General features: G+C 41.9%; 1 protein-coding gene across 1 annotated transcript in view; it reads left to right on the top strand.

Moving 5' to 3' along the window:
- CNTNAP5 (contactin associated protein family member 5) overlaps positions 1–15,079 on the top strand; it is a 995,095-nt gene that overhangs the window by 543,934 nt on the left and 436,082 nt on the right. The window contains exon 8 of the mRNA XM_043488200.1: positions 1,382–1,646. Coding sequence (XP_043344135.1) covers positions 1,382–1,646 — 265 coding nt within the window. The remainder of the gene's footprint in view (positions 1–1,381; positions 1,647–15,079) is intronic.

The following is a 15,079-nucleotide window of genomic DNA, read 5'->3' as shown; positions in this document are numbered from 1 at the left end:
AAAGAACATGAACCATATATCTATTTATTCATATATATATATACACACACCCCCCCCATGTGTAACGGAATCACTTTACTGTACAGTAAACATTAGTACAACATTGCAAATCAACTATACTTCAATAAAATACATTTTTTTTCCAAAAAAAAAAAAGAAGATGTGTCCATGACTGTGTAGAGGACAATATTGTCTTACACTTACCTGAATACGTTTACTGACGGTATTGTAGAGATTAGTTTAGAATCTAAAAGAGACAAATGGTAGCGGTGCAAAATGAGAAGTTGTTGGCTATAAAGATTCCAAATGGCTTTCATGTTGTAACAGCTATTCATAATCTAGAAGGTGCTCCAGGCTTTGTCCTTTGTTCATCTAATAAAAGTGAGTCCGCACATGGCTCAGCTGAGCATACACACACACACACACACACACACACACACACACGTCTTTCTTTTCCTGTAACTTCCTCAAATAAACTGACCTGCTTTCTCACACTTATGCACACAATAATCCTCTTCCTGCTTCTAGCATTTCCACACTTAATGCTCCGGTCCTCTCATGCACCCCTCAATCTTCATGTTACTAAAAACACTCTTAATACGTTAAAATATGGCCAAAGTCATTTTACCGCTTCTGACTTTGTATGACAACCTTGGCAAGCATAAAAGGCTTTTATTTTATTTTATTTTATTTTGCATAAAAGGCTTTTAAGCTCTACTCTGCTCACTTGTCTTGCCTCACCTCCTTCATAGCCCTGGCCCTCTCTGTCCCACTTCAAGTTCAGAAATTACTCACTTTTCAGGAATGCCATTTTGTTAATTCTGACAAGCTTTTGCAAACACCATGCCATTTACTGAGAAGGCTGGCTGGACGTTTGCACCTGCCCTTCCCCACTGCCTTCCAGGAAAGCATCACTTTCCTTAGGAAACCTTTGCTCTTTTAGCTTTTCTTTTCCCAGGCTGCCCTGGGAGCTGGTGTCAGTGGCATATTCCACACTGTAACAAAATTTCCTCAAGGGACCACTGTGAAAAGTATCCCAGACTTCGGCATTCATTGACTTGCAGTACATCATTACTCAGTGAGTGAATGTTATTATTTTTATCTCTGGATCCCTAGAAACTTCTGATGTTTCCTATCCCTCCACTGCCCTAGGTCTTTGATGACCTTTTTTGCAGATAGCACTGTGATCCAGAAAATAGGAATGGAAAACAATCTTGTGGGTGTATCTGAACAAAGCTAACATATTTTTCCCTTTAAGATCCTACTGCTGAATGTGGAATAATCCTGAAATTAAGGTCAGCTCCAGGTGATTGTTTATATCAGCTGTCAGATTGCAGAATAAAAAATGGCTTTTATATATTTGATTTTTATTGTTTTCCAGGGCAATGTCACTTTCTCCTGCTCCGAACCACAAATTGTTCCCATCACATTTGTCAACTCCAGCAGCAGTTATTTGCTGTTGCCTGGTACTCCCCAAATTGATGGGCTCTCAGTGAGTTTCCAGTTTCGAACCTGGAACAAAGATGGTCTCCTTCTGTCCACAATGCTCTCTGAGGGTTCGGGGACCCTGCTGCTGAGTCTGGAGGACGGAACCCTGAGACTCGTGATTCAGAAAACCACAGGACGTGCAGCTGAAATCCTCACAGGTACCGTCTGCTGACAACTTATAGATCACTTTCTTATTCAGCCAAGTCAACACATGCTTGAGATTCTGGCCAACACACACAGGCTCCAGCTCTCAGGGATGTGGGCTAATCGGTCTTCACAAACTTCAGGTTTGAAGATCCAATGTTTTTTTATTCTTTAAAAAAAATTATATTGTAGTATACTTGATTCACAATGTTACGTTAGTTTCAGGTTATGCCAAAATGATTCAGTTATACATATACATATATATATATATACACACATACATACATGTATGTGTGTGTGTGTGTGTGTGTATATATATATATTCTTTTTCAGATCCTTTCCCCATCTAGGTTATTATAGAGTACTGAATATAGTTACCTGGGCTACACGCTAGGTCCTTGATCATTATATATAGTATTGTGTATCTGCTAATCCCAAACTCCTAATTTATCCCTTCCCCACCCCTCCTACATTTTCCCTTCGGTAACCATGTTTGTTTTCCAAGTTTATGAGTCTGTTTTTGCTTTGTAGATTTTTACATTTGTGTCATATTTCAGATTCCACATATAAGTGACATCATATGATACCTTCTTTGTCTGACTTACTTCACTTCATATGATCACCTAATCTTTAGCTATGAAGATTGGAAAGCACTTCCTTTTACAGCAGTGTAAATTAGGCCCTAATATGTGGCAATATGGAACAGAGGTATGAACCATACCCTGGCTCTTCTATCTGCCTCTCCTTTCACATGGAGCCATGAAATCGTCTCCCTCCTTCTCTACTTGTTATATCACTGTCCTTCCAGAAACAGCATGTTCACTTAGTGGCCAGCACTTACAGAGGTCAGACTTACATGCGGGCATTGGATGCGAGGCCAAGGCAGGTGGCTAGGTCAATGAATCCTCTGAGAAGCCTTCCTGGCTCTACAGTTTGAATCAAACCCCCTTTCCTGGGCCAATATCCATTCCAGATTACATGATATTGCATCTTTCTTTAATTTAAATATCTTTCTTCCCCCACTGGACTGTGAGCTCTATCATCCAAACAAATTAGAGAAATTTGAGTTAGGGAGCAAAAGACATAATTTAATAGTTAAGATCAGGTCAGACTATGGGAAAGCTTCAGAGTCAATGGATGAACAAAAAAAAAACCCACTGAACCTCTGTAAATGACAGAAGAGTCTGGGTCTGCAAGTCAGTCAGGAGGTTCCAAAAGTGACTCTTCCCCTGATTAGTCTGTGGCCCTAGATTAAGTTCCTAACTTTGTCTCCCGTGTAAGAGTGTATTAGGTACCGACAGCTGCATAACAAATTACGCCAACATGTATTGACTGAAAACAGCATGCGCTATGTCTCCATTTCTGAGTCAGGAATCCAGAGGCCCCTGACTGGGTGGTTCTGGCTACAATCAGCTTGTTAGCAGGGGCAACGGTCGTCTCAAGTTTCAACCAGGGTTAACTCTGCTTGCAAGCTAACTCACATGGCTGTTGACAGGTCTCAGAAGATCCAAACCTATCCCCATGGCCTCTCCAGAAGGCTGCCTCATTGATAGGGCAGCACTCTTAACCCAGAGTGAGTGGCTTTGGAGAGAGCGAGAAAGAACCCTCAGGACAATGCCGTGGTGTTTGTGTATCTCAAAGCAAGAGCAACTTTCCATCATTTTCAACATATTCTGCTCATTAGAAAAGAAAATAAATCTAGCCCTTGCTCAAGTCAAGGGGATTATACAAGTGTTTACACGGCAGGAGTCATGGGTCATTGGGACCATCTTAGCATCTACCTGTAACAGGAGACGGAAGAAAAACCTTTATGTTACAAGACTGTGATGCTGATTGAAAATGAAAGTGTTAGCCACTCAGTTGTGTCCAGCTTTCTACAGCTCATGGACTGTAGCCCGCCAGGCTGCTCTGTCCATGGGATTCCTCAGGCAAGAACCCTGGAGGGGGTAGCCATTCCCTCCTCCAGGGGATCTCCCCGACTCGGGCACCAAACCTGGGTCTCCTGCATTGCTGGTGGCCTCTTTACCACCTGAGCCAACATGAGTTTAAATGGATCAAACCTTTGGCACAGTGCTGAGAAGCTACTAGGCAAGTTTCTCTTTCTCCCACCCCAACTCAAAGTCTCTGGCGAAAATAGGCCTCACTCCTCAGAGTCATAAAAACTGAGTGAATTTGCACACTCCTGGGACTTATATAAAATTTCCAAGATTTCCAGTCATGGGAGGTGAGTTAATCTCTTAGAAACATACCAGTTTTCATGTGTAGAGTTAGAAAATTTAAACCTCCATCCTTATGTGAAGAAGAAAAATGGTGAGCCGGCACTGGACTTTTTCTCTTTAATTGGTGAGATGGTTGAGTGCAGAGACTTGTATGCCTCAGGTCAAAATGCAGTTTTAATAAAGTACAGGCCCCAGTGGCACTTTGCTCTAAAGCATTCAGGTGTTACCTGTATTATTAAGCATGTGTCAGTCCATTAAAATGTGTTTATGACTGAGAGACAGGCTGGTAAAAGCTGCCCCATTACCTAGCTACAGAGGGAGAAAAAAAATCATTGGTTATTTTTCACCTGTCTCTCGAAAGGCTCAGACAAGAGAAGAAAGTTTTAAAAACATTCTGATGTCTGTCTCAGGAAACTTGTTTGCCTCTTTCCCCAAGAATTTCCTGAATTTTGGAAATTATGAATTTCTTTCTCTTTCCTTTGAAATGGATCAAGGCTTTCTGTCTCCTGGTGCTTTTCTATCCCAGGTAAATGACAGATAAACAAATAAACAAAAAAAGCAAAAAAGCAAAGCTAGTTCTTTCCTCCCTTGCATTTCTGAGGAAACTTGTTTTCCAAGTACTTGAGATTGTATTGGCTTTGTCAGAAGTGAAAATCTCATGAGAAACTAGAAGATAGTAAGTGCTGTTCTGGTAATTTTTGAGGGCCCTTGGGACTACCCTTGACACATGGTCCTCGGTGGAAATTAGAAACTAGACCACATTTTATTAGTTGAACAAGGAATCCAGATGTTTAAAGATTTACCTGAGATTAGTTCGGGTGTTTCTAATGTCCTGAGTCTAAAAGAGAAGCTGACCCCACAGAAAGGGCAGATCATGGATGCCTGGCACATTCGCTACCATTACCAGAGCTTCATATGGTGTGCATAGCTTTGGGGAGGCAGACTATTTTGTGCATTTTTGCATTGAACATCAGGAAGAGAAGTCCAAACTAAGTCATTCTCAAAATAGAAGGGCTCTGAATTTATTTGTTCTAAGGGATGAAGTTTCAGGAAGATGAAGGACAGTAGTGCAATCCCTCCATTGTATTCTACTTTGATTTCTATTTTTGTCATCTCCTTTCTTGAAAGCCTTGTGCCTGTGGATATGAGGAAGAGTCGAGGGCACCCTTTCACTGTGATGTGACAGTAGAATCAAGAAACACTGTGGTTCTCCTGAAGGTCAGGCATCATGCCAGGACCTTCTCATATAATACTACAGAAAAAAACTCAAGAAACATGTGAAGTGATTCTTAGTTTACCAACATGCATAAGAGAATATTGAGAGTCAGAAATTAAGATCTCTTGACCAAGAAGGTATTCAAGCTCAGGCTTTTTCTTTGCACTCCTGGGCCAACAGTTTTCACACTGTATCTTGCTGACTCTTAACATTTATTTTTCACATTGTCAGTTGCTTGAAAGTGAAAGACGCTCAGTTGTGTCCGACTCTTTGCTATCCCCTGGACTTCTAATCCACAGAATTCTCCAGGCCAGAATACTGGAGTGGGTAGCCTTTCCCTTCTCCAGGGAAAGAAGGAAAGGTCCTTCCCAACCCAGGGATTGAACCCAGGTCTCCCACATTGCAGGAGATTCTTTACCAACTGAACTATCAGGGAAGCCCAATATCACTTGCTTAAAGAATTCAAATATAAAGAAACTCTGCTTTAGCTGAAAGATGAAATGACAATAGGCTATTAAAGAAAGTAGGCTGCATAGGATCTAAAGTTGACTTTTCCTGAAACATTTTACTTGGTGGCCCCCTCAATAGAGAGATTTGGGGATTAGATGGGGTTGACAACAGATGATGAATCCACTGTCTTTGTAGACTTTAGCTGACATTGCCTGTATACAATTATAATGTAAGTTATGCATACCTAACACGCGTGCTACTGTCCATTGAGTACATGTGACATAATTTTCTCAGACCTTTTTAAATGCTCAGTGCTGATTCCTTAGTAAAATTATCACATGATTTTATGTACATCACGTAAGTACAAAGGGAACTGGGCTTTCCAGGAGGTGCAGTGGTAAAGAATCTGGCTGTCAGTGCAGGAGACACGGGTTGATCCCTCGGTCAGGAAGATCCCCTGAGTAGGAAATGGCAACCCACTCTAGGATTCTTGCCTGGAAAATTCCATAGACAGAGGAGTCTGGCAGGCCACAGTCCATGGGATCGCTAAGAGTCGGATGACCGAGAACACACGCAGTAAGAGCCTAGATGCTTCCAGAGACTTTGCCATGCACGGGACAGGCTTTCCCATATTCATGTCGCCTCTGCATTGCAAACCCCAGCGGGAACTCTGGAGGCTGAACGGGAACGGGGAGGAGGCTTTCCCGGAGTCCCCCTGCCAGGTGAGGGGCATCGTCTCCCCCTTTAAGAATCAGAGCAGCCAACTGCGCAAATCTTAAATACATACACACCCGGACCTCCTCCTTCATGCATTTCAAACCCCAGCTCCTCACCGCTTCTCCCCAGGAACCGCATGACTTGGGGACTACGTTCTCAGGTCACACCTGATCCTGGAATGATTGACAACAGATTCTATTTTTAAATGCAGGATGGCTGCCATTTTAAAAGACTCTTAAAAACATGCTGAGGATGTAGATGTTATTGTCCAGACCAGTCTGGATGACTAAGAACAGGAGCTTGTGTAAAAGTAAAGGAGACCACTTGGCTTGATCAATGCGGAGTGTTTTGAATTGCAAGTGAAACATTAAGTCATCTGAAGAAAAGCCGGCACCACTATAATTATTCTGCAAGTGGCCTGACATTTCAATGTTATTTTTCTTGTGCTGATGGGAGAAGAATGGGGACCAAGAATAGAAAGAAAGAGATCTGGGGGCTTCAGTCCTGAAAATTGGAAATGTGTGTGTGTTTTTTTTTTTTTCCTGCTCTGGTGCCCTTCAAAACATCAATTTCCCACTGAAAAGCTAGTCTGGGCAAAGTCCTTGAACTCAGGCCTTAGCATCCAGGACAACAGCCTCACTGTGTTCTGCATAGATGCAGAAGGTGAGTTTTATTCTGTTAGACCACACTGTACTTTGTAGCTTAAGGAGAGAACTGGTTTAGAATTATTTAAGTTCCTTCTAAACCTTCATGAGTTCCTGAAGCAAAACAGGAGGTCAACCATGTCCTCAAGGAAATCATCAACTCCAGAGTCTTCTTTTGACAGTGGAATAAGTGGCCTTAATTACATGTATTCAGTAGGGCCAATCTTGCTGCCAAAGCTCACTTTTCTCAGCTCCTCACATTGTGGTGCGTTTTGGGGAGGAAGAATGGTGAACTGGCCTTCTTTCATATAGTGACTTTTGTGATGAGATGCTTGAATATCCCAGAAAAGTCCTGCATGTTTTTCTTTGTGACCCATATAGAATTAGGTGCCAAGGATCTAAATCTGAGAAGTTGTGTTTTGTTTTATCAACCATCTTTAATTCACACTAGGATACTTTATATGTGTCAGAGTTATCAGGATACATAGGACTTTCAAACAATGTTAGCAGAGGAAGAGTTGTAGGTACCAGACCTACTGCTTGTGAAGAGAAAACAAGACAGTCATAATAAGGGTCTTTTAAGGTGAGATAGACTTTGTCACAGATGAGAATTTTTATATGTTTGTTTCACTGCAGAAAATAGAATAAACCCCATTAAAGCCAAATGGCAGAGAGGCTTTTCATTAGAGAATATTCTATCCAGAGCACTTAGCTGCACAGTCCACTGCTTTGATGTACTAGAGGCATCAAACCCAGGGTGGAATTTTCAGAGTAAGAAATGAGTCTCCGCACAACTGGGCAGAGCCCAGAAGATGGGAGAGGGAATCTTCAGACAGAGATCTCAACCTTGCAACAGGGACCTGCAAAACGATTATAAGCAGGGAAGACAGAAGGAGAAAACCAATCACCGGGAACAGGACAAACCCTAGGCCAAAAGACACATGATGAGCAAAGATCCGGAAATCAAACAGATGCTACAGAATTGCTTTCAGTGGAGGCAGATGGCTTGCTGGAGAGACAATTTCAGGTCATTCCATTGAATCCTTACATACAAGTAACAGTGTTTGTTCAGCATCCTCAACCACCTTATGTTTTCCAGTAGTTAGACACCAGGCATTCCAGAATCACTAATTATGAAACAATTCCTTCTAATCAATCATTAATTTTCTATATTTAGAAGGATGTTGGGGCTGACTTATTCTTTCTATAGCTGAACATAAGATGAAATTTTAATGGCATAGGCTTTGATCCACAACCATCATGGATATTATTGGATGGTTATTTAACATTGCCTTTATTTAAATTAAATAAATCTCCCTAGAGCTGTGGTCCACATCATCTCATTTATTCTTTTAGAATTTATCTCAATTGACATTTTTAAAAGAAACCTTCCCAAAGCCAACCAGCTGCCCCACTATCTAGCCTTCTGGTTCTTCTCTTTCGTAGCTTTGGCCTGAGTGTGTATTAGTTTGCTAGGACTATCATAGCAAAGCACCATGTATTAGGAGACCTATCGGGCTTCCTCAGTTGCTCAGTGGTGAACAATCTGCCTACAAGGCAGGAGATGCAGGAGATGCTGGTTCAATCCCCAGGTTGGGAAGATTCCCCTGAAGGAGGAAATGGTAACACACTCCAGTATTCTCACCAGGAAAATCCCGTGGATAGAGAAGCCTGATGGGCCCCAGTCCATAGAATCACAGTCAGACTCACTCTGTTGGAGACCTATCAGAAATTTCCTTTCTTCCAGTTCTTGAGGCTAGAAGTTTAAGGTGTGGTCAGGGCTGGTTTCTTCTTGGTTTGCAGAGGCTGTTTTCTCCCTGTGTCCTCACAAAATCTTCTCTCTCTGTGCCCACCTGTGTCCTAATGCCCTCCTCTGGGAAGATACAAGTCATATTGGCCATGGGCTTACTCATAAGATTTCATTTTACCTTTATTACTTCTTTCAAAGTCTTATCTCTAAATACAGACACATTCTCAGGTATGGGGAGAGGGCTAAGACTTCAACATATGGATTTGGTGGGGGGCACAATTCAGCTGGATAGAAGGTGTATTATCAGACATAGAGACCAGATTGTGATTGCCAAGAGGGATGAGAGATGGGGGAGGGATGGATTGGGAATTTGGGATTAGCAGATGCAAACTACTGTACAGTAAATTCTCAATATGTACCTTCAAATTGTCAACTTTCAAAGATGAGAACAGTTTGCAATTATCATACTCTACTACTGTACTTTTCAAGGTACTGTACTGTAAGATTAAAATTATTTTCTTTATTTTTCTGTTTGTTTTGTATGTTATTTGTATTTTAAAGTATTATAAACCTATTACAGTACAGTACTATATAGCCAACTGTGTTATTTGGGTACCTAGGGTTACTCCGACTTATAAACAAATTGGATTTATGAATGTGCTCTCAGACCAGAACTCATGCATATGTACGGGACTTACCTGTATGTAGAATGGATCAACAACAGCGTCCTACTATGCAGGACAGTATTCTCTATTCAGTATCCTGTGATAAACCATAAAGGAAAAAGAATATGAAAAGAATGTGTGTAGGTGTTTAACTGAATCGCTTTGCTGTGTAGGAGAAATTAACACATTATTTTAAACCAACTATACTTCAGTAAGATAATTCGTAAAAAATAATATATATTAATCATGTACATGCATGCGTGCATGCAGTTGTGTCCAACTCTTTGCAACCCTATGGACTGTAGCCCGCCAGGCTCCTCCGTCTATAGAATTCTTTAGGAAAGAATACTGGAGTGGGTTGTCGTTTCCTACTCCAAAGGATCTTCCTGACTCAGGGATCAAACCTGCATCCCCTGTGTCTCCTGCATTGCCAGGAGGATTCTTTACCACTGAGCCACCTGGGAAGCCTGTATTAATCATATATCTCTATAGTTGGTTACTTAATGTTTTTGTCACCATGGAATGTAAGGATTCATGGGAACAACAGCACTGCCTGCCTTGCTCACCACTATTTTCCCAAGGCCTAGTCTAACACCTTGTTTATAAGAGGCCTTCAGTAACTATTTGTCTTATGTATAAGCAAGCATCTGAATAAATGAACTACTAGAAATGACCTCCAAACCATTTCTGAAGGATCTCATTTTAACAGTGGAAAAAGAGTTTACGATGGTTTTTAGCCAACATCCATGTTGCGACAGTTCTATGAGGCACTAAGTGTCAAGCCCAGGAATGAGCTATACTCAGGGGAGATGCTAATTAGATAGAGGCCAGTGGGGCTCCCAGAGGTGGGAGGTGGCAGGGAGAGCTGTGTCATGAAGATGAAAGTGCTCACCCTGCTGATACTTACCACCAGATGGCTGTTATCTGCAGCCCTGGAGTTTGCAGAGTGCTCCCCAAGATTGCCCTTTTTCATAGAGTCTGTTTGTGTATCACCGCCATCTGTACATCAAATAAACGCGATGACTTTGTGAACCTCACCCTCTGCTTCAGTTAAGCTGTCATTAATGCCTGTGTTTTAGCTAAGATAATGTTGAGAAAATCCCACTGGCGAGGGCAAACAAATATTAGTGGATAGCCACAGGGCCATGACCATCTCACCAAGCTGTCTGATGGAGCCCATAGTTCAAGTTTCAGAAGAGAAGCATTTGATAAGGCACTCCACTTTATGTGAACTGAGAAATGCCATTGCCTTAGCTTCAAGATATCAAGCAGAGGTTCGGAATATTTACTAAAGGAGTGATCTTGTGGGCCTCCATATCTTTTCAGGTCTCAGTAATAATGGCAGAAATGTTTTATTTCTTAGCTTACTCTACCTTCTTCTTCAGCTTGCTCAAAAGGGAACCAGGGAACTGGATTTGTCTAATAGGGAAATAATCTCATAGTCAAAACTGTTGTCATTTCCTTTAGTCTTTCGTGTTTTCTACTTTAAGAATTCTCTCACATGATTCACTTTGCCTCCACCTGTTACTGAATGCATGTTCCTGTGTCTGATGCACAATGAGGCCAAATGATACCAAAATGCTGGAGTTTGGAGCAGACAAAGGTTTACTGTAGGCCCAAACAAGGAGCACAGGTGGGTCGTGTCCCACGAAGCTTCAAACTCCCAGAAGTTTCCAGCAAACCATCTTTTTTAAGGCTGAGTGAAGGAGGGGTGTGGTTGGTTGCTACAAACTTCTAGGTGTTGGGATCCACTGCTTCTGCAGCTAGCCACAGAGGCCAGGTCGTGATGTTCCCGTAAACCTTCACAGCACAGCTGTTATTCTCTGTGAATGGAAAGGTATCACGCCTTAAAGGTCAGAACCTTGAGACTGGACCATCCTGTATATTTCAGGCTACAGGCAGTATTTTTAGCTCGAAGTAAAACCAATAGAATACAATGGTTAAAGTAAAAGAAGCAGATTTAGTATGGAGTCAGATTTGTTCTTCCCTATTACACAGTTTAGTTCAGGAAGCTTTTGTAGCATCTATGCTCTGCTGGTACTGTACTCAATTCTGAGAGATTGAGGGGGGATTGGCCTCCGAAAGCTCATAGGTGCTGTTGAAAGGGGTAGTATAGAGCATTGATAATGCAATAGGACAGATGCTTAGGACTCAGTAGGAGCATAAGAGAAGAGGGACCAGGAAGGCTGAGAAAGTGAAGGCTTCCTAGAGGCAAGGGAAGCACAGCTCGATTTTGAAGAATGAATAGAATTTCATGAAACAAATAAGGAAGGGAAGGATGTGCCAGTGAGAGGAGAGAAACCGGAGGAGGTCTGGATGTCTAAGACTCCACAGGTGGCCTAGTCACAGATACAAAGAAGCACAGGCAAAATATGAAGCATCGTTTTGGTCAGGGATGCCAAAGTCCGGGCTGTCTCCTAACAGTGACAGGGAGGAGCTCCTCCTCCTGGGGGCTGACCTTCATAACAAGCATTCAAGTCTCTCCTAGAGACACTGCGTCCTCACCGTCGCTGTGAACACACCGCAGTTTGTATCTGACTCCAGTGTGCGTCAGACCCAGCTCTTCTCCTTCCAGATGCTGACCCAAGGTTCTGCGGATCCAGGTGATCTTAACATGAGCCAGCCTTTCACAACTAGGAAAGGTTTAACCTATGATTTATGGTCCAGGTGCCAGGAAGACCCAGCTGCTGACACTTGGCAGTGGAGAGTCAGCTGGTCTGACACTCAATCAATCAAGTAACGTTTGGAGAGTGCAGGGTGTTGCTCTGTTGATACCGAGGGGAACACCAAGTCACCATGCAGACTCTGACCCCCAGGAACTTTGAATACCATCAAGGAGATTCCACTTACAGAGATGGGTTGTTAATTAATGGTGCAAGGCAGTACATAATATGAACTAAATGAATAGATCAGACAGTGGATATTTTTAGAATCCAAAAGGAGACATCTCTATGTACAGATCTGGCCTAGGAAAACTTGCTTTTTTCATTTCCTGCTCTATTAACTTACTGTTTCAACCTTTCAGTTCTTTTTATGCGTCCTGTACTATGCTAGGTGACTGCAATAGGAAGTTAAAAAAAAAAAAAAAAAGCTTCCTGCTCCTAGAGGTAAGGAGAGGAAGTACTAGGACAAAATCTGGGCATTGGAGGATAGTGAGGTGAAGTTGAATAGTCAGAGAGCTGGGAGAATAGCATTCAGGTGAGGTGGAGGGTGGAGGAAAAGCACCAGTTAGCTTAGTGCATTCACTAGGAGCATAATTAATACACCAACCCTGCTAGAGTAGAAATGTGTGCAGGCATACTGAGAAATGAGATGGCAAAGACAGATGGGGACCAGATTACAGAGGCACCAGGTGTCAAGATAAGTACTTGGCTTCCATTCTCTGGGCTCTGTTGACCCACTGGAGGGATTTTTGCTGTAAGTTTTAATAATAATCTTACTCTTCCAATACTTCAACCTAGCAAGCTGTCCTGTACCCGAAAGAGATCAGGGGCTGGGAGAAAGAGGGAACCCATCAGAAAGATTCCCGGCTCCCTGATAGGGGATGGAATCAAAGTTGAAGTGGAAATTTGAAGAAATGTGAATTTAAGTCACCAGATGAAGGAAAGGGTTAATAGAAGTTGATAATTGATGGATAAATGGTATTCAAGAAAAAGAGGACAGAGGACCTAAATTGTGGCATAATGGTGCTAATAATTAGAATATGCTCTTTTATGATATGATTGACATTTTAAGACTGCCTTATTCAATTATTTAGATATTCCCCACTTTGTTCTCTCAAAAACTGAAATTACCTTTGAATTGTTAAGTAAAGGTTGGTATGAAAGGATACAGAAAAACAGCTGAATTGAGTTTTCTGCGGAAGATAAAGCCTAGAAACTTCTAAGTCAAGTCAGGCAGTTGTGTCTCTGTTTTACAGATGAAGAAGGAGTTGAGAGAGATTAAGAAATCTGTCTAAATTGTTAGAAATGATAAGTGGCAGGGCCTTGAGCAAGGGGCCGCAGGTGAATAAAGGCAGTGGGGAGACCATCAATAGGTTATTTCCAGGACTGGAAATCGAGGCTTCAGGACTGTGCCCTGGCCTGGACTGTAGCTCCGTGTATCCCGGCGTGGCTCTGTGGCTGATGGTCAGAGGTGCTGGGACAGACACGTGCCTTCAAAGGTTCTGTCTTCAATCCATAAAGACAGACCCTGAAATCAGATGAAGGCTGAAATGCAAAGACCTGTTGGGAACTGGACTGAGAATGAGAGAAGAAAGGGGGTGAAACAGACAGAAATCAAGTGCCTGCTTTCTGAAACTTGCAACCTCCAGTTATTCCTTGAAACCAGTGATTCTCAACCAAGGGAAATGTTCCCGTCCCATCCACCCTGACCGCCCAGTCCCACATTTTCATGCAGGGGACTTCTGGCAGTGTCTGGTGATGACTTTGTTTTTTTAAAGCACAAACCTAAATGTACAGTCTTTCAGCATGGCCAAATAATGTGCTAAGTATATTCCCCTAGTGGCTCAGACAGTAAAGAGTCCGCCTGCAATACAGGAGACCTGGGTTCCATCCCTGGGTCGGGAAGATCCCCTGGAGAAGGGAATGGCCACCCGCTCCAGTGTTCTCGCCTGGAGAGTTCCTTGGACAGAGGAGCCTGCAGGTGGGCTACAGTCCAGGGGGTTGAAAAGAATCAGACACAACAGCTACTAACACACAAGCATACTCATATACATTTTATTTTTGTAAAACTCTGAGGTTGGTGGTGGTATTCTTTTTTCCCTTTATTCATTTTTAATTGCCTTATAGGTGATTTACAACATGGTGTTAATTTTAGGTATACAGCCAAGTTACATATAGTATACATACATACACACACACACACACAAATATATATTCTTTTTCAGATTGTTCTCCATTATAGGTTATTGCAGGGTATTGAATATAGTTCCCTGTGTCTGCTATATAGCGGGTGCTTGTTGGTTGTCCTTTTATATATCATAGTATATATGTGTTAATCCATATCTCCTAGAGGAAAACATAGGCAGGACATTTTTTGACATAAATTGCAGTAATGTTTGTTGGATCCATCTCCTAGAGTGATGAAAATAAATGCAAAAATAAACAAATGGGACCTAATTAAACTTAAAAACTTTTGTACAGCAGAGGAAACCATAAACAAAATGAAAAGACAAGCTACAGAATGGGAGAAAATATTGGTGATGAGAAGGGGTTAATTTCTAAAATATGCAAACAGCTGATATAACTCCATGTCTGATGATGTTTTTGGTGCTGGGGATGGGGGCATCCCAGGAGTCAGGGATGCTGCTAAACATCCTATAGAAAAGTACAATACAGGACACCACACCCCCAACAAAGAATTATCCAGTCCCAAATTTGAGAAATTCTGCTCCCTCCCAAGGCAAGACCTTACTGCTAAAAAAAAGATTCAGGCTGTTGGAATACTGCTTAGCCACCTTGAGTCTCAGTCTTAACAAGTGTGAACTATTAATTGTTGTGAGGGTCTCATTATAAAAAGGTATTAAAAACACACAAGATGCTTGGTAATGATATTTATCTAGAAAAATAAAATTAAAGTAGAAATGGGCCAAGGTCAGATCTAAGTGGACATTTTGAGAAACAAAAGTTGAACTGTGCTTTAATTCAATAGAAACTTGAAGTTCCATGAAAGGAGGGAACTAAAATTTGAACTCAGTCTTGTCAAAGGGAAGGTTGCCTTGTGGGAACAGAAGTGGTGCAGTTACTTAGGAAACATTGAAACAGTTCCTCAGAAGGTTACATGTG

The sequence above is a fragment of the Cervus canadensis genome, chromosome 15 (genome assembly GCF_019320065.1).
Source record: "Cervus canadensis isolate Bull #8, Minnesota chromosome 15, ASM1932006v1, whole genome shotgun sequence".
In the NCBI taxonomy this organism is placed as follows: domain Eukaryota; kingdom Metazoa; phylum Chordata; class Mammalia; order Artiodactyla; family Cervidae; genus Cervus; species Cervus canadensis.
Note: the sequence above shows the minus strand (reverse complement) of the source record. Positions and strands in the feature narration are given on the sequence as shown.